Consider the following 27303-nt stretch of genomic DNA (forward strand, 5'->3'; position numbering starts at 1 on the left):
AAAGATTGGTTTCGGAGGATGGAGAGGTGTATTGAATGGAGGAAATTACTTTGAAAAAAATTAAATAAACAAAGCTGTATTGCAAAACTTTCCTAGTACCCTTTGTATATGTACAATTATTCTGATCCAGCTTTATATGAAGAACAAAAGGGATTTAGAAAATGAAGATCCTTTATTGACCCAGCTTTTACATTAAAAATTTTAATAGAGAAAAACAGAATATAATATTGAAACACATTTTGCATTTATTGATTTCATTATTATTTTCCCATAATCTTCCTCTCTAGAGAGGAAGATTATGGGAAATTTTGAAACAATTAAATATCCCTAATCAATTATTAATGCTATAACGGATGTCGCCGACCGGGCTAGCCGGTGGGTAAAGTGCCTACCTGGAAACCCAAAGGTCGCAGGTTCGAATCCCGCCTCGGGCTTGGATCAGAGTACTGCAAAAACCTTGGGAGGTGCATTATGGCCACAGAAGCCGATGCGCCAACAACTACCAAAAAAAAAATAATAAAATAAAATAACAACGGATGTCTATCATAATAACAGAATTGCGATAAAGTCCAACTATAACTAAATGGAAATCAATCAGTTGAAGAGTTCGTCAAGGATACCATTGTGTCACCATCGTTTAATATTTGTATAAAGGCAGTAGTCAAAGAATGGAAGAATATTATTGATTATGGTTTTAAAATTGATCGAGTAACTAAATTGAATACTGCACTATTTTCAGATGATCAAATAATAATATCTCAGAATGAAGGCGAACTTCAAAGATCAATTTTTACCTTAAATAATATTGCTAAAACATTTGGAATGGAAATTTCAAATGAAAAGACTAAAGTTATGGCATTTAAAGGTAATTATCCAATCAGAAGCAAAATAGTAATAGAAAATACCATCCTGTAACAAGTAAATTCATTTAAGTATCTTGGATGTTATCTCTCTTATGTCAAAGAAAAACAGGTTTAATATCCTAAAACTGAATAAAGTTCAAAAGCATACAAGGATAAAATCTTATAAAGTGACAGCAAGACCCACTTTACTCTATGGAAGCAGAACATGGACAATTAAATCAGAAGATGAGAAAAGGATTTAAAGTGCTGAAATGAAATTTATTCACCGAACCAGTGGCTATAGATTATTAGACAAGAAGAAAAGTTCTGATATTTGCAAAGAATTAGGTATTGATTCAATAACAGATAGAATCTACAAATACAGAGGAAAATGGGTTAATCATTTGGATAGGATTCACCCAGCAAGATTACAAAAGAAGATTATGAAATATCAGCCAGTTGGAAGAAGAGATCCAGGATGTCCAAAGAAAAGATCGGCTTGAGACCAGAACAGGCCATCTGGCCTAAATCCTTGAAAGGATGATGATGAAAATTGTAGTTCTGAGCATTTGAGGAAATTTCATATATGCATTATTGTAATTATTTCCTGGAAGCAGTTTTAAAACTTTTAAAGTATAGTAAATCAACTTACATCATATTTAAATTACTTCTAGGGAATATTTTTGGATAAGAGGTTGGCAATAAGTGTAGGATTAGCATTGCATTCATCTATGAACAAAAAGTGTTAAAATTGAGAACATGTCATCTTCTTGTCATGAGGAAAAGTTTATTTTCTCTAGAATGCACTCTGAAGAGTTTTTTCTTAACATGATTAGAAAAAGTGCATTACTAGGCAGCGGGTGGGAAAAAAGCTGAAAACTTTTCCAGTCAACTGGTTAAGAATTAGTAGTGAAACTATAAATTCTGGGCACCCTTGTCAATTGAATAGTCCCCACTTGATCTTTAATAACCATACCAAACCAGTCATTCCCAAATTCATAGTGTGCTAGTTTCTCCACTTTTAAAGATGCAATTGATTGGATATGAAATGAAAAAAAAAGTCCTGTTGAAATTATGTACAAAGAGACACTTTGAGATTTTATGAATTTTCAAATTTTGAATTTAAAAGCAAAATTTGCTTCCCTTTAATTTAAAAGCTAACTAAAATTGTCAATCATCACAAACAAAAAATTATATCCAACAAAACAAGCAGTCATTGAAGAAAAAGACTGTGATGAAACTCCTTCCATTTATTCCTCCTGTGTGTCACACCAAATAAGGAATCAGAAGACGAGATGATTAGATGTACATGAAGAAAATTAGGTTTAAAAAGACATCGGACAGAATTTAGTTATATTGTGTTTTCCTTTCTGCTTTTTTTAAAAAAAAAAAAAGAATTCTTATTAAAGTTTCAGTATTTTCTAATTTGTTTGCTTACCTTTAATATTTTAATAATTTAATATTTTCTAATTTGCAAACAAATTAGAAAATATTTTCAGTATTTTGTGTGAAAATTAAGATAAAGCATTAAATTTTCCTCATTCATTCATTTTTATAAACCTTAAATATGATAGTGGCATAAGTCATTTCTGCCATTCAGAAAACATATTTTTTCGACGCATTTAATTTTAATAATCTTCTATGATATTCCAACTCTTTTACTATAGCAGTGACAATTACTAAGAGATTCCATCATGTTACTTGAAAGAACGTAAATTTAACTTGCACTACCCGATTTTCACCACCTCATATGTGTATTGTGCTATATTGGTTTTTTTACTAGGATTCTTCCTGTGAGACTATGATTCAGAGAGATATTAACAGGACATTCCCAGCTCATGAATACTTTCGAGAAAGTGGTGGAACAGGCCAAGACTCCTTGTACAAAATTTGCAAGGTAAAATTTTTAATTTTTTCCAGCTTTTCTTTGTGTTGGATAATGTGTGATTAAGAAAAAATAAACACTTGGAATTTTTAAATTTATCTTTTTATGATGATTCCAAAGTGACTTTTATTGATAAACTTAAGTGGCTTTATATGAATAATTTTTTATTTCAACATTCTTGAATTTTTTTCTTTATTGCAATTTTCAAAGGATTAAGAATACATTTCAAAGTTCTTTGATACTTTCTAAAAATTAAAATTTGTAATATACTTGTTCCATTGGCAGTTGTAAACATAAGAAACTGGCTAAAATGTCTTAATTCAGGATTATATATTGCAGAGGTTGGCATATGGTTTTGTTTTTGTGTCATCACTCACACACACACAAGATAGTGAGTGCACTGTACTCTTAAATCCTACTACAGGTTTTTTTTTTTTTTTTTTTTTGCTGATACTCCGTTATCTTGCTTGCATCATTTTGTTAACATGTACTAATGCTAAATAAATGTCTGATATGAACCCATATACATGTATGAACTATTTGCTAGATAGATCTATTTTTCACTCAGTTTTATTACGTATTGCAATCATATTCACCCATAAACGAGAGAGAGAGAGAGAGAGAGAGAGAGAGAGAGAGAGAGAGAGAGAGAGAGAGAGAGAGATATTAACGACTAATATGTATATTGGTATTATATTAATATAAGATGTGTTACTTAATTTTTCTTATTTCACTGATAGCGAGGAATTTTTTTTTATTTTTGCATAGTTTAACACTTATGTTGGTAATGGTTTTGCATATTTTTTATTACTGCAAGCAGTTTTGGCTATTTGCAGTACTTAGCCATTATTTGCTCACCATCTGTTTTGCATTGAGTTAGAATTTTTGGACTGTTGTCCCTTCGTTATTTTGTTGATGGTTCATGTTTATGTCATCATCCTAAATAACTTCATTTGTTAAATTAAAAATTTAGTGCTGTACTTTTGTTATGTTATGCAATATGGTAATTGAGATGTATAATTGAAATTCATTTGCTAGATCCACTAGCAAGTGAATTTCTTATACCAAGTGTGAGTTGGAGTAGTTTTTTATTGACAAGGGTGTCTGTCTTCTTGGTATGTGCCATGAACTCTACTACATGTTCGTACATGTAGTAGAGTTCATGGCAGCTGAGCCATTGGTTTTTGTAATATTTTCACTCCTCATTGAAAAAAATCATACCACTGTATTACTATTATTAATTCACCTCCTTATGCATATTAATCAGAGGTTAGTGAAGTGTGCTAACTTCAATGTTCTAACATGTTGATTTTTATATGTATAATTCACATAGAGTTACAAATTCTGAAAATAAAATTTTTGCTAATTAGCTACGTACATTTTGCATCTCCAGTCCATACTAACCTTCCCTGAATCCAAGGATGCTCTCACAATTATGGCTAAGGATTTGCTTACTTCCTTTGCTACCTCCCTTAATATAATTGGATAGACCCCATCCACCCCAGATGCCTTTCTTATGTTTAACTTCAACAATTTCTCTTCCACCATCCTCTTAATTATTAAAATATCATTTAGCTCTGTGGTAGAGTTTGATAAACATTTGGTATCCACTTCTCTAAAGAATTCCTCACGTGCAAATATAGATGCAGAATACTCATTCAGTGTATCATCAACAGTCAAACCGTCAGTATGATGTGGACCAATTTGACTTGTCCCCTTCCTTCTAGTTTTTACATAAGTAAAGAAGTCTTTGTTGTTTTCTTTGCGTTCTTTGCCAAAGATTTCTTGTAATCAGTTTCACTTTTAGCAAGCATGTGTTGTACAATTTTGGAAGATTCTCTCATACAGTTTTTTTGGCTTCAGTTGACTTGATAAAATTTGTCTAGATAATACTGTTCAGATTGAAAAATTCATGTATAAAATGTGTTTTGAAGGTTTTGTTTTAAAATGCTAACCAGTGTTATGTTTATTTGGTATTAGTAAATTAGTATAGCTGATAAACTTTTAACAGTTCAGTAATATCACCTGGGCTTCCAATGAGTTTTTCAGTGTGCATAACATTCAGAACATACACTTGTACAGCCATAATAGGAATACATAAAAATTGCGGAATTACGACCTAGGAATTTTCTAGTGAGTAGTTAATCTACCAGAAAATTCCCACAAACAAGAACAAAGAACTTCCAAAACTATATCAGTGTAATGTGTGATAAATTAGTTCTATATAGTTAACGTTAAGTGTTATATTAAGAATTTATAATATTTATGTATATTCCATTTTCAGGCATATTCTGTTTATGACCAGGAAATTGGTTATTGTCAAGGAGAGTCATTCTTGGCTGCTGCTCTTCTGCTTCATGTAAGTAATTTCAACTGGATTTGATTTATTGGGAATTCAAGTTTATTTGACATGATATATATCAAAAATAGTTTGGTGATTAATATTGTTTAACCAGTTGGTTTTATTTTTGTGATATTTTTTCTAAAAAAACAATTGTGATAAATACTATGGTTCTAAGTAGCCATCCTAGATACTTTTATGAGACTATTGTGAAAATTCTATGTTTGAAGATTACTAATTTTAATGTTGCTCTTCTCTGTGAAGCTTTTGTATGTAAATACGGCAGAACATCATAAATCTGGCATCATTGAATCTAACATTCTACTAGACTTTTTAATTGTAATAAACTGCAAAATTTTTATTAGTAAAGTGTGCAGATCGTTAACTGCTTCAGGAAGATTATGCAGTGTTCTAGCGGAGTGTAAAAAGGTGTTATCACAATGGCATTTCTGTTGTATATCTGCTGTGCTTCATCATTAACCAAGTTTCACATGCATCACATTCAGATTTTTGAGAAATACAGATTTTTGAATGTAGGATTTATGAGATTTAACTGTGGTTTGTAAAGTTAGTTGATTTCACTAATTACTTCAAAAAATTAACTTTAGAGTGCAGATTTTTCTAGATTTTAGGAAAAAGTATCATGTACGTTCCTGTAAAATATAAGAGAACCTGAATTTCAGGTGCTGGACTAATTGCTATTTGAAATTTTATTATTTTATAACACCAGTATATGGAAAGAGCTCCTTGGCACAACAAAAGTGTTGTATTAGTCTGTGATGAGTTTGAGAGATAGCAACAGGTGCATTTGCATCTGGAATCGCATTGGGAAGACAGATAAGTTGGCATGCACTGGGGAATGGCCTGTCCTGATTTCACCCACCACTTTTACAGATATTTTTTCCTAACATCTTCCCCATCCATAAGTAGTACTGTTGATAGACAGTGTATCCTATAGGAATTAATTGGTCCTTGAGGAATAGGAATTAAATAGTCCTTGATGTTGTTGCAGACATTCTCTCAGATATGCCAGACAAGCTGTACTTGCTACCTGGGAGTCAAAAACGCTGATGGAACTGATATTCGGGTGACACTCAAGTCAAGTGGACTCAATTTCGGCACAGTTCGGTTGGCCTGTTACAGCCAAATCCTCTGCTTGCACCTTCACGATGGCGGGACTTTTAGTAATCCTGAGTATAACCCCCATTGCACAAGCACACTGTGGGTGACCACCCAGGTGTGAACCAACATAAGCAGGGGTCAAGCTGTGGCACCCACATCACATGGAGGAATGCTGCCCCTCTGTGTTACCAGGCAATACTAGGTGGTAGGTGACTCTCATCACCTGGTGCAATACCACCACTTTGCTTATTGGAGGCTTGAAGTGGTGGAACCCATGTTTAGTCTCCAGAGCCAAGTTCCGGTAAAACCTTCCCCCATCTCTTCCATCAAGCAGTATGACTGATGTCTTTTGAGGTTATGATGGACATTATGGCGAGATCCAAACTTCCTTACATTTCGAGGGTACAGCTCTACAATGGTGTTTGCAGGCTGGCACACCAGACCGAACCTATTGGTAACTCTAAGAGGCTTTCAGATCAGCTAGTGTATTATCTTGCTACTTCTACTCTGCCAGATAGTGACTGGAGGAGGTCTGAGTAGTGTGTATGCAGGGGGAATTGTCGAGGACACATTATGTCAAGGATCTGGGTATATTCTTTCCATGTGTATGCCATATCCAAAAATTTCATTACTTCATACAGCATGTCCCTCCCACTTTTCTTACTATTAATACACCATGAATTGTCAAACTAATAGAGTAAGCTTATCTGTGAAAAGATCTAAACCTCCTAAACACTTCCTATTCCATTTCACAAATATACATGATCTCAGTTCTAATCTCAATGATGTCTATTTCCACTTACAGTCTGCCAAACTCCCATGTACTTTTTCTCATAGAATCTCAATTATCAGTTGATTCAACCACTGCTCATTTCAGTTGCCCAAATTATTTGCTGTATGATTCCTTTTGCCTCAAGGGTGATATGTGTGCATATGTCCATTCCGATATTCCCTGTCAGAGACTTGGTAATTTGGAATCTCTTCTTTTCAATCTTCTCTGGCTTAAAATCTAGAGAATGGAAGCCAGCTGGCTTTCATTCTCTAGTCACACAGACCCAGCTGGTTGAGTTGCTGAGACTTCAGTTACTAATGACCTCGCACAGATTGTTCATTTACCTACCAGAATACTGGACAATGCTAATCATACAGCCAACACACTTGATCTTTTTCTTACAAACAACCCTTCTAAGTACAAGGTTGAAGTGAGCGGTCCTTTAGACACCTCAGATCACAACTTGGTGATTGTCTCTTCTCCAATGGAGCCTTTATCTGATGACTATTCCTAACCTCATGTTGTTTGGCATTACAATAATGCAAAATGGGATAACCTGCAAGATTTGATTTCTTTTCTTCTTTTCCTTGGTCGAATTACTGTTTCAAAACTTCTGATGTCAGCATTTGCTCAGATCATGTCAGTGAAATTATTCTTGTAGGAATGGAATCCTTCATTCCACACTCCACTTTAAAATCTCTTCCTTTATCTGAACCTTGGTATTCCAATAAATGTGCTAGGGCTGTTCAAAAGAAGAATGTTGCATATTGTAATTGGCTTGTTTCCAATTCTTCAGTTTCATTTTCTGCCTGCACCAGAGCTTGCAACAATTGCAAAGCAGTTATTAATCAGTCCAAACTAGACTTTGAACAGGCTAAGAGTAGAAAACTTGCTTCTTGCCCTAATGGTAGCCAAGCATTCTTGTCTTTTGCCAAAGTTATTGGCCACAACTTTTGTCCATCTCTGCTCCCACCCCTGTCAAAACCAGATGGTTCTATTGTCACTTCAGCCAAGAATAAAGCTGACCTGCTAGCATCCCAGTTTTCTTCCAACTCATGTATTAATAATCTTGGTAAAACACCTCCCAACATGCTCCATTCAATGCCTACTGTGGCCTTCCGTCAAAAGAATGTCGGAAGGATTTGACGAATCTTGATGCTAAGAAAGCTCCAGGTCCTGATGGTATTTCTCCACTTGTTCTCAGAACCTGTGCTCCAGAACTTACTCCTGGTCTTTGCCACTTTTTTTCGCTTTCTTATTCCAAAGGTGTTTTTCCTTCTGCTTGGAAATTTGCTCATATCCAGCCAGTTTCTAAAAAGGATGACAAATCCCTCCCATCCAGTTATCGTCCCATTGCAATTACTTCTACTCTTTCTAAAGTAATGGAGAAATCAGTTAACTGCCAACTCTTAAACTACCTAGAAACCTTCCATCTGATCAACGATCGCCAGCATGGATTCCTTCAGTGTCGATCCACTGGTGATATTTTGGCTTATGTTACCCATTTGTGGACAAATTCAATGGAAAAGTAATGAATCTTTCAAAAATGTGACATTTACAATCATTAAAACCTTTGATAGGCATATATCACTTGGGTGAGTTCTCTATGTAACTTGAACTGGAAATGAACACAATTCCAAGCTTTTGTAGCATCACTAACAGTCAGGTTCTCACACTAGTGGTACTACTAGTTAAAAGTATAACAAGCATGTAATGACATCCTTTCTTGGGCAACTTATGATATAAATTTGAGAAAACAATATAAAGAAACTTTCAAAAACCATGCCAAACAAAAATTTATCTGTATTTAGGAAGGTATAGAAAATTGCAGATTTTTATCTTCAACCAACAGTTAATGTGGGCTTATTACTTTCAAGATGGGCACTGTGTACTGTAACAGTGACATTCGGCAGGCTAACTCATAATTAAGCAGTGTAGTAGTACTTATCAGCACAAAGCTGTAATTGTATGCTGTTCATGCTCCTAGACCTCCAGTCTACACCTCATATATTAAATTTATGCAGTACATTGGGATCGCCGTAGCTGAATAAATTTGTCTGAATTAATGATCTTCCATGATAGTAAAGTGGTTTAACCATTTATCACTTATTTGGAGGGCGCCTCCGTAGCCAGGTGGGAAGGAGCAGCAGTGCGTAGCACACGCTTCTTGATTAGATTCGGGGTTGCGGAAAGGTCAGGGAATGACCACCGCATATCCCGGAGCAATATGGCCTTAGTTGCTAATGCTCCTAAAAACCAAATAACAAACAAACAAACCTATTTGGAGAGGATTCTTCTTTGTGTATTAGCTGAGCTGACAAAGGGAGTAAAGTTCCCTGTAAGTTATTCTGGGTTTTTCAGCCCACACAACATGCAAATCAGCCTGTGAACACATGCTTATATATACATAACATACTGTGCAATATGGTCTAAGTTGCCAGTGTGCCTAGATTAGGGGTAAGGTTACTAACCTAAACCCCAACAACAATTGAATGATTGGTTGATCGCCATTCCAAATAAAGACTAAATTAGCATATCTGAAGTGAAGATATTGTATTTTTCATCCTGAAAAACAGTTAACCATCCTTAGAACACCCATAATTCACAGATGTAATACATTGTGTCATGGCCCTTGTTGAGCTGGTGCTAATCCAAACCACCCACTGTAGTAGTTTCAGGCCTGAGTAATGTAGAATTTGCATACATTCGTGGGCATATATAGTGACAGTGTAGTGGGTTCATCACTTATCTGGAAAAGTCTGGGTTTGAATCCCTTTAAGAATTTTTCCTATGAAAGACTGTTGAAATTCTTAGTTCTCTTTAATCTGTGCTGTAGTTAGCCAGTATCAGATAGAGGGAGTAGGATGCACCCCTCCCAATATTCCAGATTTTTCAGCCAGAACAATATGCAAATCACCCCATGAACATATCTATACAGACATAACACACAGAAAACTGCATAAATTAGACTATCAGTACACCAATTATTATCGAGAGGAAGAAGAAATTATACAGCAATTATTTATCAGAAAAACGCACTGTTATTAAATAGTTATTTTCAAGATATAATAAAAAAATAGGTTGTTATTTTAAACCATTCCTAAATTTATAATAATATCAAACCACTAAAATTTTGTAATATTTAGCTAAATCGGTGCTTACTGTAAAATAGTTTTTACATTATTCCCAAAAGAATGAAATGTTATTTTTTTGAGTCTGCAAAATGTCTTAATATACAGCTTTGAGCTGAAATTTCACCATACATTTATTTCCTTTTCTGTTTATCTTTCAGATGCCTGAAGAACAAGCTTTTAGTGTGCTAATTAAAATTATGTTCGAATATCATTTGAGAGATTTGTTTCGTCATGGCTTCGAAGAACTGCATTTAAAGCTATATCAGCTAGAGAGACTAATGGAGGTAGGTTTCTTTTACTTCTGAAACATTGAGTATTTTAAAATTGTATACTTATTGTGTGAATTATAAATGAAAATATGCACTATAATTTAAAAAAAAATTGAGATATCTTAAAGCAGTTGTGTTTATTTTATAGCCTGTAGATCTTGCAAAGCCTTTGGGCTAGTTGTGTGCAGCCCGTCTCAGGGAAAAATAGGCTACTGCTTGTTTGTTGCTCTGAATTTTTCTCCAAAAAGCAGTCATGAATTATGAGAAATTAATTAAATTAGAAATTTAATTTCTGTTTGATCTTTTTAAAGTGTAGTTGTACCCCTTTATCATGAAGTACCAAATAATCCCAAAAATTTCATTATAGAGAACTTCACTATAGAGAAAGTTGCATTTTCTGAACATTGTAGAACAAGAAGTATTGTGTTAAGAAAATCAGTGGTTTATACCACTGATTTCCTTAACACAGTAATATTGCAGTCTGAGATATATACACTTCTTATTAAATTACATGCATATATTATTCAGATACATTCTAGAACACCTCAGGGTTTAAAAGAAAAAAAAAAAAGAAGGTAAATTTTTTGCTTTGTGGTACAACACAGAGGTCTTTTTGTAGACTGCTTCACATTCGCTCAGGTATTAACTGTCTCATTTGAGCTCAGTGTGGTTTCAAATTTTTAATAGCAGTCTTGCAGGTGGTGTATTCTCTAGCAATATAATTAAAACAATTTCATTAAAGCCTTATGTGTGGTCCCCTTTGGCTGGTATAAATTGTATTTTGGTTGATATAAATTAACAATGCAATTTCTGAATTTTATGTTGTGAATCAAATGTAATCTTACTGCCAATCAGTGGTGTGCATTTCATGAAATTCTTTCCATTGGATGACATGTCCAAGCTGTTGAGCAAGAATGCTCATACAGCTATCTGCAGATCTGTGTGAAATGGAAAAGAACTCCATTGTTATATTAATGTTAGTTAATTTCAGTAATTTACACATTTTTCAATGGAATGCACTCAGTTCTGTAGCATAAAATTTTACTTTGTGTGTTGTAACAGATAAAATTCTCCCCCTGATTGATTGGCAGAATGATTCAGACCAATGAGAGTGTGGCGAGATTTGTGTAGACTTGGACAAATTTGGAATTGAACAAAAGGGCAGTGCCACCTGGACTCAGCTATACTTAAAATAGGTACCTGCTGCAATTAGTAGCATTGAAAAGTAGGATGAGTAAGCATTAATAAGTAGCACTGAGCAAGGCTTTTAGTAAAAATTTTGATATAGGGATATCATTTATGTGGAGATAAAACATTTTTTACCTCCACAAACATGAAACACATTTTATGTTTGGTGCTACTTTTTTTTTTTTTTTTTTTTAATTGAGGGTTCTCCAGAAAATTGAACTATAGAGAGAATTTCAATATAGGGAAGTTTGTTATGGGGGATTCTTCTGTATTTTAAATGTCTTTTTTTCAGATTATATTGAAAAAAAGATATTAGTAACATAACCACTTTTAAAAAGGATGTTCCTAATAATCTCTGCTAAAAAAAAATAAGCAAAACAAAATAGGGAAGAGTGCAGCACTTTAAATAAATAATGAAACAGGAGTAGTGTTTAATGATAGGTGAATATATATATTCACCTATCATTAAACTTTAAGTGAAAAAGTAGTCTTATGCATGTCAAAAGCAAAACTTTAATGATTTCTGTTAATATTAAATTCAGAATTTGAGTGTTTCTGTAAAAGCTCCACTGCTTTGCAAAGGGTGTTCAGTAAGGCAGTCATTTATAGACACCACAGGGATTATTTTGTTACATAATTACCATTACAGTTTATCATTTGATATCTGCTAGGTGTGGGCAAACAACTGTGGTCAGGCTTATATAATGTCCTCATCAGTTATTTTTCTTCCCTAACAGATGTTATTTTAGTGGCCCAAAGAGATGATGGTGTGAGGGGAGTGTCTGAAATGAGTATTGAATGTGCAAAAGCTGCCATCCATACTGCATGATTGTGTTAGAGAGGTTTTGCGCATTCTAACTACAGCCTCAATTTAAGAACCCTTTAAGAATTCCTTTGGTTTCCTAGAGGGATTTGAATCCAAGGTATCTCCAAACATTTGAGCTCTTTAATTGAGACTGTAGTTGGCTGACCTCAAGTGAAATTAGTAAGAGTTCTTTCAGTTTTTACAGATTTTATAGCCTTAAAAAACCCACAGGAGTTTATCTGAACATAGGCCAATTTGTATGCTTTCAAAATGCAAATAGACCTGTGAACATGGATATAATACATGAGGAATACCATATGAATTAGTATGTCACATGAACTGGCACACCATGACTAAAATATTCAATTATCAAGAGCTTAGATTTGATGCTACACTATTCTAGATTCCATGAGTGGGTCTGAACTTTTTTTTCCTTCTATTATCTTGGCCATTATTATTAATATTAGCCACATACTGCAAGGAAGCCACAGACTTTTGGTGCACTGGCTAAAAAAAAAAAAAAAAAAGTGCTTCCTCCTCACATAGGTAACTATTTTGACAGTTTGAAAAAATTCAAAGGTCAACTATTCAGTTGACCTTTGAATTTTTTCAAACTGTCAACCTTAACTACCTGCAAAGGAACATGTTCCAGTAATCAACAACTCGCTATCTAAAAGAAAACTTCCTATAATCTAGTCTAAACCTCTTCCCCTCTAATTTGAATTTATGGCCCCCAGTTTTGAAATTCTTTATAACAGTGAAAATTCTGCCTTCATTCATTTACTAAACCTTCTCAAAGCCTTATAAACCTCAATCAGATTCCCTCTAAGGTGCCTGGTTGTTGCCAAACTCTGTAGTTAGGTGCCCATACTTAATTTCATTAAGTATGGACACCTAGCTTATTAATTACAGATCCTGTTATAATTTCTCATATTAACTTTTAATGTTGTGAGATTTGGCATTATTAAGCACTTTCAATAATAAATTAAGTTGCATTCATGATCTAATTATTTTACTTGATATATAAAGGAGTAACTTTTCTTATGTCCAGTAGACTTGCAGTTCTACAATAATGTAAATGAATCAGCAAAGTTTTAATGTTATTTTGTAGGAGGTGTATGCCATGGTTGAAAGTTGTTCTGATGTAAAGAAGGGCTGTCTTCAATATTGACCATTAGTTGGGTATAAGGCACAGAAATTAAGTAGACTATATGACACATCACATGTGCAAAGTAATAAAGGATAGTGATGCTAGATTCTTTTTAGTTTAAAACATAAATTATATTTAAATAATTTAACCCATCAGGATCTCATCATTGATTGCAACAGACACAGTAGCATGGCATAGCATAGGTGCCCAAATTTGTTTTTTTATTTCTGGAAAAAAATTTTGGTTTTTCTTGAAGTACACTAATGCTTCAATTTTAATAACTACTACTATATTGCAATACTTATTAAATTCAGTTTTTTATTTTTCATTACTTTTTATGTTATTTTCAACAAAACAAATTTTATTAATGCTTCTGAAAATTAGAGAAAAAAAAAGGTTACATGTTACAATCAAAATGTAAACCACTAGTCACTTCCATATTCTAGTTCAGAAAACTGTTAATTGTGCAAAATTTAAGCATACTCATGCATACACATTAATATTAATATGTTTTGTCAAATAAATAAAAGAATAAACAGATAAATAATAATAATTGAAACAAGAAACTATTTTACATCGGTAATGGTAACTGAGATAAACACATTTTGTGAAACAGTTAAACATTACAGAATATCTAACTTTTGCATCAGATGCATCAACTAGTGGTTGAGAACTATACTTGTTTACATTGTGCTGAAAGTAACATGATGAAGTGGAAGACAAAAATAGTTACAGAGACAGTTGTGCTAGACCTGATAAGTACTTTACATTGTAACTGCTCACTTCTGAAATTGTTTAAATAAAACTTTGTCTGCATTCAGGAAGGTACTGCAAATTTTAGCCCCATTTACCTTGAGCCACAAATTAACACAGAACAATATGGGCAGTATCTTGGCTTATGTTACTCATCTTTGGACAAATTCTGTGATAAGTTTCAGAGAAACTGAAATGGTTACTCATCATATGTAAGGCTTTTGATCTTGTTTGGCATAAATGTCTTATAAACAAGCTACCACCTTATGGTCTACTTTCTGTTCTTGGCAACAGAGTAGTATTTTTTTTTTCTAGTTGTTCACTCACTGCATGTGCTAATAGATGGCTTTCTGTCATCTGACTTTTCAACCAATGTTGCCGTTCCCCATGCTTCTGTTCTTTCTCCCACTTTTTTCCTCCTGTATACTAACCACCTTCATAATAACTGCAATAATACTACACTAACTGTAAAACTCTTTATTAAAATAAAAATGGTATAGTGAAAACCAGATTACAATTAAACTGGTAATAAAATAAAATAAAATACACTGTTTATACAATAAAACCATAAAAATAAAGCATATAAAATGTACAATGAAATAAAACACGATATAAATCACAGAATAAAAGTGATAAAAACACAGCCGTAGCTTTTGAAGGCATCCACCTCCTTTATCAATAGTAATACTTAAATGTGCTATAGGACACCCTTAAATATCTGCAGGACCACAGTTCACAGCACGTGTTACTGCAGGAGCATGCACAGTATCCTCCATACGTGCATTGGAACCGGAAGTGGCTTGGGAGTGTACCAGGTGGAACCGTTCATCCTGTCTAAGAATCACAGTTTCAAAGAGGAGATGAATACTGAGTCTCCTGTCTCTATTAATAGTGTTATGCTCAGAAGAGCAAATCCCCAAACTCTCAAGCCATTTGCGGTTCCAAAATCTATGCAAATAGTCGACAATAACAGCTTCGTTGGGAAAGATTTGGTGGTTATTCTCCTAAAAAGAGAACCTACTAACCACTTTCTATTGACTGAAAAGCCTGCTCATATTTTGTTGATGATAACATGCTACATTCCAGCTTTTCTCTTTTCATTTTTTTTTAACTGTGCTCTAGATAGACAGACAGTTTCAACTTCTGGAATATCTGCTATCATTTTCTTAAATGGTGAGTTACAGGTAATTCTCCAGTGGAGAGAAGAAAATTTTAACTCCAGTCTTGTAAAACTCATTCCTGTCTTATTCCTTATACAAAAAGTCTGCTTCTGTGATCACCTTCAACAACAGTGATTTCTAAAGATGATCATATATTTTAAATGGGGGGTAACTCTGCCTTCTAAAGAGATTTTCTCTTTCACTCTTAGCATTACATTTTCTCTCTGTGACATCTACTCTTTCTATAAAAATTGTAAATCTGTCTTAAAATGGAATATTGTTTGCACATCTGTAATGGTGCTCCTAAAGTTCCCTTAATTCTAACAAAAAGAGGATGGTTGGGTTAATTCATCATTGCTCTTAAAAACCCACTGACTTTCATTTTCTGCTGTATGCCTTTTCTGTAGATATATCTGTGGGAACTGTTTTTCTAAACCACTCCAAAGATGTGAATCAACTAGTCAACATCCTTTCACAGTTCAGCTCCTAAGAATTACATAACTACAGAAATTCAAGTTTATTATTAACGAGTATCTTTTGTCTTCTCTATTTTTAACCCATTCATGATGCTAAAGTACTATAGGTTGTACTGTCTTTTCTGTTTGGGCTTGCCATAAAAATATATATTGCTTTTTTTTTTTTTTTTTTTTTTGTATCTTTTACAGTATTTAGTTACTTATGTCATTTTGAGCCATCATGATATTACATAAAAAATGTGTTCATAATTTTTTTTTTCTCATAATGCCCATAAAAGTAATTTTCACAAGTTTCCAACCTGGGAGAGTTAGACATAATAAATTTAGTGGCATCTTATTTTAATAGAATTGGTTTGGGAAACATTTTAAATACATGTGCATTTTAAATAATCATAAACTTCATTCACTTATGTTCAGTATTTTCCTTATATATAAAAAAGTGATTTTTCAGAGTTATGTGAATATTGTATTTCTTTTATATAGGAACAAATTCCTGAACTGTATACTCACTTTACTGATCTGGGAGTGGAGGCCCATATGTTTGGGTCTCAATGGTTTTTAACGTTATTCACTGCCAAGTTTCCACTTAATGTTGTCTTCTACATTTTGGATCTTTTCCTGCTAGATGTAAGTAAAACTTTTTGTTGCTTTGAGTTTGTACTTTTATTATGCACAGTTGTTTAAACATTGGATGCTAATAATTGCAAGTGATTAACTAGAACCATAATAATTCACTTTAGCCCATGAATCTTGTTTTAATTAAATTATTGGTAGAAAAAGGAAAAAATTATTAGATGATAAAGTTGTAATAATTTCAACCTTTTCCTGCCAATTAATGGAAACAGTGTTCGCTTGGTAAAATATGATTTATTTTACCATCATTCTTTTGCTAACTTAATGTGTCAGTCTTTCCATTCGAGAGATACGATCATTTAATTGTCAAATAATTTTTTGCATTGCATTTGACAAGCATCTGATGACAAAGAACTTGTATTTAATTATCAAAAGAGATTCTTAGTCGTAATTATGCAAATAACATGTTATTTGCATAATCGTAAGTTATTTCCACAGTGCTGCTACTCAGCTCTACTATATAAAAGCAAAGCACTCTCTTCAAAATCATACAGTAGATGTCTGCCTGCACTACAGCAGCAATTGCCAACAACGTTGCAAGAAAAGGTGCTATTAGTGAAGCTGTACTATCAGAACAGCAACAATGCAGCTATCAGAAAATTCCAGTGTCAGAAGCACATAAGGCATGGCCCTATGACTGTTTGTACTGTCCACAAAATGATTGCGAAATTTGAAGTGACAGGACACTTAGTGTTCAACCAGGTAGAGGTCGAAAACGAGTTGACTCCTCTCGTGTTGAAGATGTGGCTATGGCTGTCATGGATTTAACAAGTCGATCTCCATGTGATAGCGGAAGTGTGTCAGCTGTTTTTCGTGAAGTGGACATGCTGTATTCCACTGTAATGCTAGTAATGCATCAGGTGTTGCAATACTATCATTACAAAATGCACATGCTACAGCAGCTAAAATATGGTGATGCAGATATTCATTTCACATACATACTTCAGTTTCTGGTGTGAATGACAGTGGATATCACTTGACCATAGAACATCCTTTGGAGAAATGAAGCTCACTTCTGTTTAAATGGACAAGTGAATACGCATAACTGTCACATTTGGGCAACATAAAACCCTTGAGTTATCCAAGAGATCCCGTTGCATTCTCCAAAAGTGATAGTGTGGTGTGGATTTACGGCCACATTCATGATTGGGCCATATTTTTTTGAACAGGTAACACCAACTGGACCCCGCAGCTGTTCTGTCACTGGATAGCGATATTATGAAATGTTGGCAAATTTCGCAATACCAGAGCTGCAACAACTTGGGTGCCTTCAGGATACCATATTCATGCAAGATGGTGCACCACCCCACATCCACCATTGTGTCCAAAGATTGCTAAGGCAACACTTTACAGATGAACAGGTCATCAGCCATTGTTTCCTGACATCTTGGCCACCCCTGTCACCGGACCTCACCCCATGCAACTTCTGGTTGTGGTGTTTTTTTGAAGAATCATATTTATCAGGATGTCAAACTGGCAGATCTGAAGGACAGCATTAGATGTCATGTGCTGGTTATGCCAGTTGATGACATGTTACGTTCTGCTGTAGAAAATGCTGTTCTTTGAATGGAAAAAACTGTTGACCAAAATGGAGGACACATTGAACAATTGTAGCACTGTCCAAGTGATTTGTATTGCCACAGCGCCATATAGTAACAAAATTTGTAACAAATTTTTTTTTTCAATAAATAGTGGGTGCATTCTTTATTGTACCTGTTGTCCAAATTTCTCTTCAGTACGAGCCTTAGAACTCACTCCAAAGCCCTCTACATGGGGATACTTTAATTTTAACAACCCTGTATATGTACATGAAAAAAGTTAACATACGACATCCCTAACATATGAAGTTTATCTGCCAAACAGTAAAGATGAAAGTTCATGGAGAGCCAGTAGACAATTCCTATTGCCTGTAAATTTTCATATGGTTTTCCAGCAGGAGACCCTGGAAAGTAAAGAAAGCAATTAAGGTTGCAGGGTTTTTTTTTTTTTTTTTGTAATGTTATAATGACGAAACCTACTATGCAAATCCAGAACCATAGATCAATTCAGGACCAGAGAAGACTTGTTGGTATGGAGATCAGAAATAAAGCAAGTAAGCATACAAGTAAATGAAAAAGATTGCAGATATTTTTAATTTTTACTGCTATTGATATTAGTCTCCAGAGCAAAGTTTTTGGCCTCCCATTCTCCTTCAACCCATACATGGTACTATTTATATCATTAAATTTATATTAGTACTAGTACTAATATAATCTATATATATATATATATAACGTAGGTATGCTGCCCAAATTTTTCAACTGCTAATTGTTGCCAGCACCCTTCAGTTGGTTCACCTTGCATGATCACCACACTTGGCATTCTTTATTAATTTTTGTACTAACAGTTTTTCCAACTGTTAATAGTTGCCAGCACTCATTCGCACAGTTTACCTCACATGACCATGACCACCATACTGGGCATTCTTTATGAATTTTTGTACAAATATTATTTTACTGAAGAAAGGCAACTTATGCCTGAAAGCTATCAACGTATGTTTATTTTAACTGGTTATTTTATCTGTCTTCAATTTTAATAAACTGCTCTAAGTTTTAAGAAGTGTAAAAATGGTTGAATAGTGTGTAAGAACTTTGAGAAAATGTAGGAGAGAGAGAGATCTAAGAGACCGAAACGAGACTTTATGACTACGAAGATGGACAGAAAACATTGAAGAAAGAGAAGCAAGATTGGAAATGATAAGACTGGTGAAATGCTGTAGGACTAATCAAATAGAAGTACTGGATGCGAATAATCAACAAGTTGCAATTAATGTGAAAAGGCATGACATAGGAAATATGTGTTACAACTCTGAGTATTGCAATGCAAGATATTGGGGCCATGAGTTAAACACATTGAATAAATAAATACACTAAATGCTGTCATGATGGAAAGGTTTCACTTGATCCACTGTCTGAGACACCTTCTCTATTATGAGAGTTGCTTACAGGGGATACATGTGAAGCAAATAACTACAGAGAACATATGCGAGAGTACAACTCGGCAGTAGCGTTCGCATCAATGGATGCAGAGATTAAATCACCGCATGGAAGTGATCCATACTGTTTACCATTGCCTAATTTACAATTTGGTCTTACCGCTCTATCCAAACGAGACTCTATTAAAGCATTTAGGGCATAAGCCTCAAGCTGTGAGAGAGTCTAGACTATGTATAAATATAGTGCAAGCGCATCAGAAATACATAGCTATATCTGAATAAATCAGAATATTAGTAAAACGGCATCGTTTTAAGTTATATCTCATATTGTGAATACCTTCACAACACGTTGCCATGATATTGCACTACTTCGAATAAGTAACGCTTCACCTAATGAGAAGACTAATGTTACTTATTCTCAGATGGATACCACCACCCAGATGGCACCGTTTCAGGGCTATTTGGCCCTTCTTAGGTGGGTGGGTAGGTGCCCGAGTGATGCAATGATGGCAAAACAGTTATGAAGTATAACTCCACAATATGAGAGATGCCTGATGGTGTATCATGTATTTAGACTCTAAAGTGTTTAGGGCATAAGCCTCAAGCTATGGGAGAGTCTAGACCAGCGTTTCCCAACCGGGGTCCACATGGATCCCCATGGGTCTATAGAAGCTTTGGGGGGTCCACAAGAAAAAAATTGTATTTCGGGGGTCCATAATATGAGCTAAGGGGTTCATGATAAAATATTATAAATAAAATAATTTGTTAAATAAAAATAATAATCATAAAATAAACTAATGTCATAGAAAAGTCCAGAAATTCGCAGTTAGAAGATACTTGTATTTTCCGGAACCTTCTTTAGTCGACGCAAAAAAAAAATTTCTTTCCATAGAAAATTCTCGAAGAAGAAAACATTATTTAAGCACCGACTAATCTAGAAAGAGTCAGTCAGTCAGAGGCAGTCATTTCATTCTATAGTGAGTAATCAGCATCATCGTGGTGAAATCTATTGTTTGTGTTATTGAACGTTATTGTTCTAGTGAACTATATTTCCATTAGTACCTACAAGCATTTCCAACATTAAATATTTGAGGTTAATAATATTATTATTGTTTTCAGATTACCCATGGCTCGTGCAAAGAAGAAAACAAGACAATATTTGACTGAATATCAGTCGTATGGTTTTATTGAATCACCAGAGAATATCACAAAACCAATGTGTCTTATATGTATGACTGTGCTGTCTAATGATAGCATGAAGCCAAGTAAGCTTCGTCACCATTTGGAGACAAGGCACAGCGAAAAGAAAAATAAATCAGTAGAATATTTCCGAAAACTACGAGACAATTTTCAAGGAAGAAACAAATTGGATCAGATTTTTAGTAGACAAGCAAGCAATAAAGATAGCAGTTTATTAGCATCGTGTGAAATCAGCAAAATAATACCAAAATCTGGAAAGCCACATAGCACTGGTGAAACTGTCATCTTGCCTTCGATATCAGTTGTAATTTCAACAATCTTAAACAAAAATGCACTTGAAATTATCGATAACCTTTCTTTGATCAATAACACAATATCCAGACGCATTGATGAAATGTCTGAAGATGTAGAAAATCAACTTATTGCTCAATTACGAGTGAAACAGCATGCAATGCAACTCGATGAATCAACTTTGATGGACAATGAAGCACTTTTATTGGCATATGTAAGATGTATGGATGATAATCAACTCAGAGAGGAAATGCTTTTTGCAAGATTCCTCAAAACAGATACTAAAGGTGAAATAATATTTAAGGAAGTCTAGTCTTATTTTAGAGAAAAAAATATTCCACTCGAAAATTTAATGGCTTGTGCTACTGATGGCGCTCCTTCCATGGTTGGTAGGTACAGAGTGTTTATCACTCATTTAAAAATTGCATTGCCAAAAATATTTTGCATACATTGCGTGATTCACCGCCAACATCTGGTGGTGAAGAGATTGAGTGGACATCTTCACGAAGCCTTAACTCTTGTAATAAAAGCTGTTAATCTCATTAAGGCTAATGCTCTTCAAGATCGTCTCTTTCGCAAATTTTGTGATGAAAATGAAGAATGATTTGACCGTCTTGTACTGCGTACAGAGGTGCGATGGTTGTCTAAAGGCAATTGTCTTCGTCGCCCTTTGGGACAGTATTGTATCATTTCTAAACAAAAAGGAGATTGGAAAACAGTTGGTTGCCATGGAAACAGCCATATTTTACCTCTCAGATGTGTTCGAAAAACTGAATTCTCTTAATAAGCTGCAGCAAGGACATAATTGTGATTTAATATCTAGCAAAGAAGCCATTAATGCATTCCTAGGAAAACTCAAATTGTACAGTCTTAATATCTTATGCCATGCGTTTGACCAGTTTCCAAACCTTGCTTCAGTTAGCAGTGATTTAAAAGATGATGATTGTGTATGTTGATCATTAAAAAAAAATTTATGAAGACATGCAAGTTCGGTTCAAGGACCTACTAGAACTGAACATCCCAGATTGGGTGCTGATTCCATTTGAGGTAAATGTTGCTGATGTTGAAATTGATTTACAAGAGGAACTTGTTGAATTGTGGTCTGATGAGACAGTCCGAAGTCTATTTAAAAAAGGAAAGCATGATGTATGGAAAAATAGTGACATTGCATGTAAATATCCGCTTTTATGGGAGAAAGCTAAAATGTATGTCATTGTTTTCCCATCATCTTATCTTGTGGAATCTGGCTTTAGTCGTGTAACACAGTTGTTAGCAAAAAATTGTAATCGACTTGTGATATAGTAAAAAGAGGTGATCTTCGTCTGACTCTCACAAAATTGGAGCCAGATATTAAAATGCTAATATCAAAACATCAGCCACAAGGATCTCATTAGTAGGACATATTTAATGGGATCCTATTTAATAGCCTTAGGAATAAATTTATATATGTTGTTTGAAATAGTATTTTTATTTTTTTATTTTTTTTTACTAATTCTGTCATTACAAGTAAAAACATGTTTCAGTTTTATCAATTAATTTTCAAAATTTGTAATTTACATTTTTTATATTATATTGGAATTGTTTAATTATTAGCTTTTACTAACCTACAAATAAATATTTCATTTAGGAATATTACATATGCATATATGGGGGTCCACATACGTAAAGTTAGGACTCAGGGGGGGTCCACAAACAAAAAAAGGTTCAGAACCCTTGGTCTACTTGATCTAGACTATGTGTAAATATAGTGCAAGCACATCAGAAATACATAGCTATATCTGAATAAATCAGAATATTTTAGTAAAACGGCATCGTTTTAAGTTATATCTCATATTGTGAATACCTTCACAACGAGTTGCCATGATATTGAACTACTTCGAATAAGTAACGCTTCACCTAAGGAGAAGACTAATGTTACTTATTCTCAGATGGATACCACCACTCAGACGGCACCGTTTCAGGGCTATTTTGCCCTAACTGTTTTGCCAATGATGGCAAAACAGTTAGGGCCAAATAGCCCTGAAAGATTGTTTTGCCAAACCATCAAAACAAATAGTATTATGACCAAAGTAATGCAGCAATTGGACAAGATGGTTAAGAGACGATATAATGCCCCTACATCCAAAATGGAGGTTGTTGCAATGTTTGAGAAGACATGGAACCATCTGCAAATAGAGACATATGCATATATCCCATAGGTGACTGCTGTAGAATTATATATCACTACTAAACAAGAATGGTGAAAGCTGAAGGAGCTGGATTAAACTATTTATGTCATAATCAGAAAGATAGCGTATGTTACGCCAGGTACATCTAGTATAACACTAATAATATAATACTTACTAACACTAGATAGTATATGATTCTCATCACCTGGTGCAGTACCACCACTTGCTTATTGGAGGCTTGAATTGGTGAAACCCATGTTTAGTCTCCAGAGTAAAGTTTCCAGCATTCCCTCCATTCCGATCTTCTTCAACCCATGCACGGTACTAAGTGCTATTAGGTTTTAATACCTTTGATGTGTGGGGTTGTTTTTGTAAAAAAAAAAAATAATAATAATAATAATTAGGATTGTGGCTGAGTGTTGAAGGTCAGAAAGTCAGAAAAAACTTGGTTAACACAGAGAGATGAAATTTGAAAAAAAGTAAATAAAGAAAGTTGCTTTTTTTATACATAATTTTTTATGGTTGGCTTTTGGAGCATGCATTGCTCTAATCAGGGATGGGCAACCTCCGGCCCACCGACAAACTCTGGCATGTGCACGCACGTAATCTGGTCTGCGGTCATTTTCAAAATATATATAATAAACGGCCCGCTGAAGGATATATATCATAAAATTATGTTTATTATAATTTTGATTATATTTGTTGTCATTAAATTGTTTTTAACATTTTAATTGCACAATGTTTAAAGAATCATTTGAATTTGTGCCATATATTACGACAATTGTGTTCTATTATTGTATTTTTGTAATTTTATCTTGAATTTGTATTTCGTTTTTCTTATTAATAAAATTAATTATATGTATGAATATCTATAAATATTACAATAAATGATTTAAAACTGTTTATGACAATTTTTTTCCGTTATACACCATTTTAATAATCCTAAAAAATTGTAGAAAGCTAATAAACAATTTTTGCCTGCTTGTACCTCGAGAACGTTTTATTTGGCCTTCCATTTAAAAAGATTGCCCACTACTGCTCTAAATAGCTAGAGATGGATTGAATTTCAATGAACCTAACATAAAAAAAAAAAATTTCATTTTATTTCTGTGGTCTGTGTCAACAAGGTTTTTTCCTGTCTTCTCATCCATGGTTACTAGCTTATCAATAGCTTTAATTGCTTTTTATGAAAAAAAATCAAAAGGCAGGGAAAATCAGACAAAAAATAAATAAATAAAAGCAGATAAGATAAGGCTTCCTAATTCTTAATAAAGCCACATTTCCATTTTTGGCTCTACTATACACAAAATTAGATAAAAGTGTGAGGTTTGGCAACATTGAAAACTAACCTAGACCTGGAATTATTATATCATAGTTTTGGTCTCTTTAGTTCTTAAGAAAGTTCTCGAAGAGATTTATTTCCTTTGAATAATATAGATTAGAATAGATTAGATTATATTAGATTATAGATTAGAATAGATTAGATTATAGATTATAATAAATTAAAATAGATTAGACCAGTGGTCTCCAGAGTTGGGTCCGCGCACCCCTAGGGGTTTGCAAGATGATCCATGGGGTGCACAAGATAATATGCAATAAATCAATATTTATTAATTAGGAAAACTTTATTTTTTCGAAATGTAATTGAAAATAATAATATAAATAAATGTATTTTTAATATTTCAATATGCGAATTTGTTTGATCTCACAGCTTTATTTTATCAGACCATCGACCACGCACATTCAAGTACATGCATTTTGTACTTGAACTTCAATTTAATTTTTTGTATTTTTTTATTTATGATCTTTTAAAATTGTGTGATTTTAAATATAATGCCTTCCATGTAAATGATTTATAAATTTAAAAAATATTAAACTTATACAGGGTGTTTCAAAAGTGATGGTCAATAATTTAAAGATGAACTGTACAGACTACAATATGCAAAAAAGCCTAGTAAATGAATGAATGTGAATCTTAAGTGAATCTTTTTCGAGATATTGCACATTTCAAGTTGGGATCCACCACTGACAAAGTGAACTGTAGAGTTGGGATTCACCACTGACTTGTTTGTTTAGGTTAGGTTATGCTCATTCTCTCCCTTTCCCCTCCCTCAATGCTCTGAGACATAGCAGGCATACTAGTACTTGTCAAAGGATAGTCAACATGGAAAGAGGTTACTGCAGCAAAGAGTATGCAGACATATATGGTAAAGCCAATGGCAGTGCACTCGAGGCTGCACGTTTGTACCAAGAAGCATTTCCCCGCCGAAGTCAGCCCAACAGGTGCACATTCATCAGGATACATTAACACCTTAGAAAACATGGGTGCTTCACACATGGAGTACAAACAGGTAAGCCCAGAAGCATAACACCTGATGTTGAGGAAAGGGTGTTAGAAAGAATAGAACAAAATCCAGGAATTCTGACAAGGAGGGTTGCTCTGCAAGAGCATGTACTGAGTCATAGCAGTGTGTGGTTAATTTTACTCGCCAGTTACTGTACCCCTACCATACCCAGCATGTAAAGGTCTCAGCAATACAGACTACCCTCCCAGAGTGAACTTCTGCCAGTGGATGCAACAACAGTGTATTCTGAACCCCCAATTTTTAAACAACATTTTGTTTACTGACGAAGCTGGGTTTACTTGTGATGGCATTTTTAATTTTCATAACTGTCACATTTGGTCCGATGAAAATCCTAATTCATTTCATGAGTCACTGCATCAGCAACCTTTCTCGTTGAATGTCTGGGCAGTACTACTAGGAGACTGTCTAATTGGACCACACTTTCTGTCAAACAGGCTAACAGGAGATCTGTACCTTCAGCTCCTGCAGAATGTTCTTCCAGACCTCCTTGATGATGGTAATGTTCTGCTTCAGCAATATTGGAATGTGGTTTATGCATGATGGTGCACCGGCACATTTTTATCGAGTTGTGACTTGGTATCTAACTAGAAGGTATGGTCAACGGTGGATAGGTACTGGTGGGTCTGTAATGTGGCCTCCCAGATCACTAGACTTAAATCCTATGGATTTTTGTATCTGGGATCATGTAAAAAGCTTGGTGTACATTTTCGACATTAACACAGTTGAGGAAAATGCAGCATCAAGTTGAAGGCAAATCAGAAATGACCCAGGAATGCCTGAGAGGATTCACAACTCAGTGCAGAGAAGACTACAAAGCTGCGTATGTATGCAAGGAGAGCATTTTGAATACCTTTTGTATCATCCTGTAACAACATCTGTAAAATCCTGTGGTGTTTAAACCAAAAATTAAAATTGTATTATCTTATGTTTAATAAAACCAACCTTAGCAAAGGATTCACAGCTTTTTGCTAAACCAGTGCTCCCATAGTCAGTGGTGGATCTTAACAGAAAATGTGAATTATCTCGAAAATGGTTAATTTGTGCCCCGATGTTCAGTGGGATTTTTTTGCTTATTTTAGTTTGTACTTTTCACCTTTAAATTATTGACCATCATTTTTGAAACACCCTGTATATTTAATTTTTTACTCTGGGGTGTGCACTAGTCCTTTTAAGTAAAATAAGGGTGCACGAACAAAAAAAAAAAAGTTTGGAGATCACTGGATTAGACTATAGAAAAAATAAGAATAAAAATTGGCTAAACCTTGTTTTAAAAATTTAGGTGATACTACCAGGCTATTTTCTGTGGAAAGGAAAGAGAAGTATATTGAGGAACAGTAGAAGTTGAGCATTGAAGGCAGCCACAGTGCTCAAGTACCTGAATAGGGTTTACATGCATGATAATTTAGTTTCAGTCAGAATAGTTTTGATCATCTCTGTAAACAGAAATGCTATTAGGGTGGAACAGAGGTACACATATGATAGTTACATAAGTTAACAAATTTTTGGAAAGTAGATTAAAACTTTTTTTTTTACTTTTTTTGAAAAATACTTCCTTGAATAAAAGTTAGCTGTGAAGTAGTTAATCTGACTGTCATTTTGGGCTTTTATAGATGGTTAAATACAGAGGGCATCCTGTATAGTCTTATACAGAAAAGTAAACAATAAAATCTGAATTAAATAAATAATAAAGTAATAATATTTTCTCTAAATGAACTTCAAAATTTAATAAAAATACTGTAATTTGGTTAGTAGCCGAATGGTCAGGAGCGGGAGT

At 34.2% G+C, this 27303-nt stretch overlaps 1 protein-coding gene across 4 annotated transcripts in view; it reads left to right on the forward strand.

The window, feature by feature from the left end:
• Positions 1–27303, forward strand: part of LOC150087647 (rab GTPase-activating protein 1-like) — a 298662-nt gene that overhangs the window by 231983 nt on the left and 39376 nt on the right. For all 4 annotated transcript variants that reach the window (XR_016546720.1, XM_090369176.1, XM_090369174.1 and 1 more), the window contains exons 13-16: positions 2626–2739; positions 5012–5086; positions 10255–10380; positions 16381–16524. Coding sequence is in view for 3 of the 4 variants with exons in the window: in XM_090369176.1 (XP_090225302.1) it covers positions 2626–2739; positions 5012–5086; positions 10255–10380; positions 16381–16524 (459 nt within the window). In the remaining variant the exon portion in view is untranslated. The remainder of the gene's footprint in view (positions 1–2625; positions 2740–5011; positions 5087–10254; positions 10381–16380; positions 16525–27303) is intronic.

This window comes from Mastigoproctus giganteus, chromosome 3, assembly GCF_048544385.1.
Source record: "Mastigoproctus giganteus isolate SK-2022 chromosome 3, ASM4854438v1, whole genome shotgun sequence".
NCBI lineage: Eukaryota > Metazoa > Arthropoda > Arachnida > Uropygi > Thelyphonidae > Mastigoproctus > Mastigoproctus giganteus.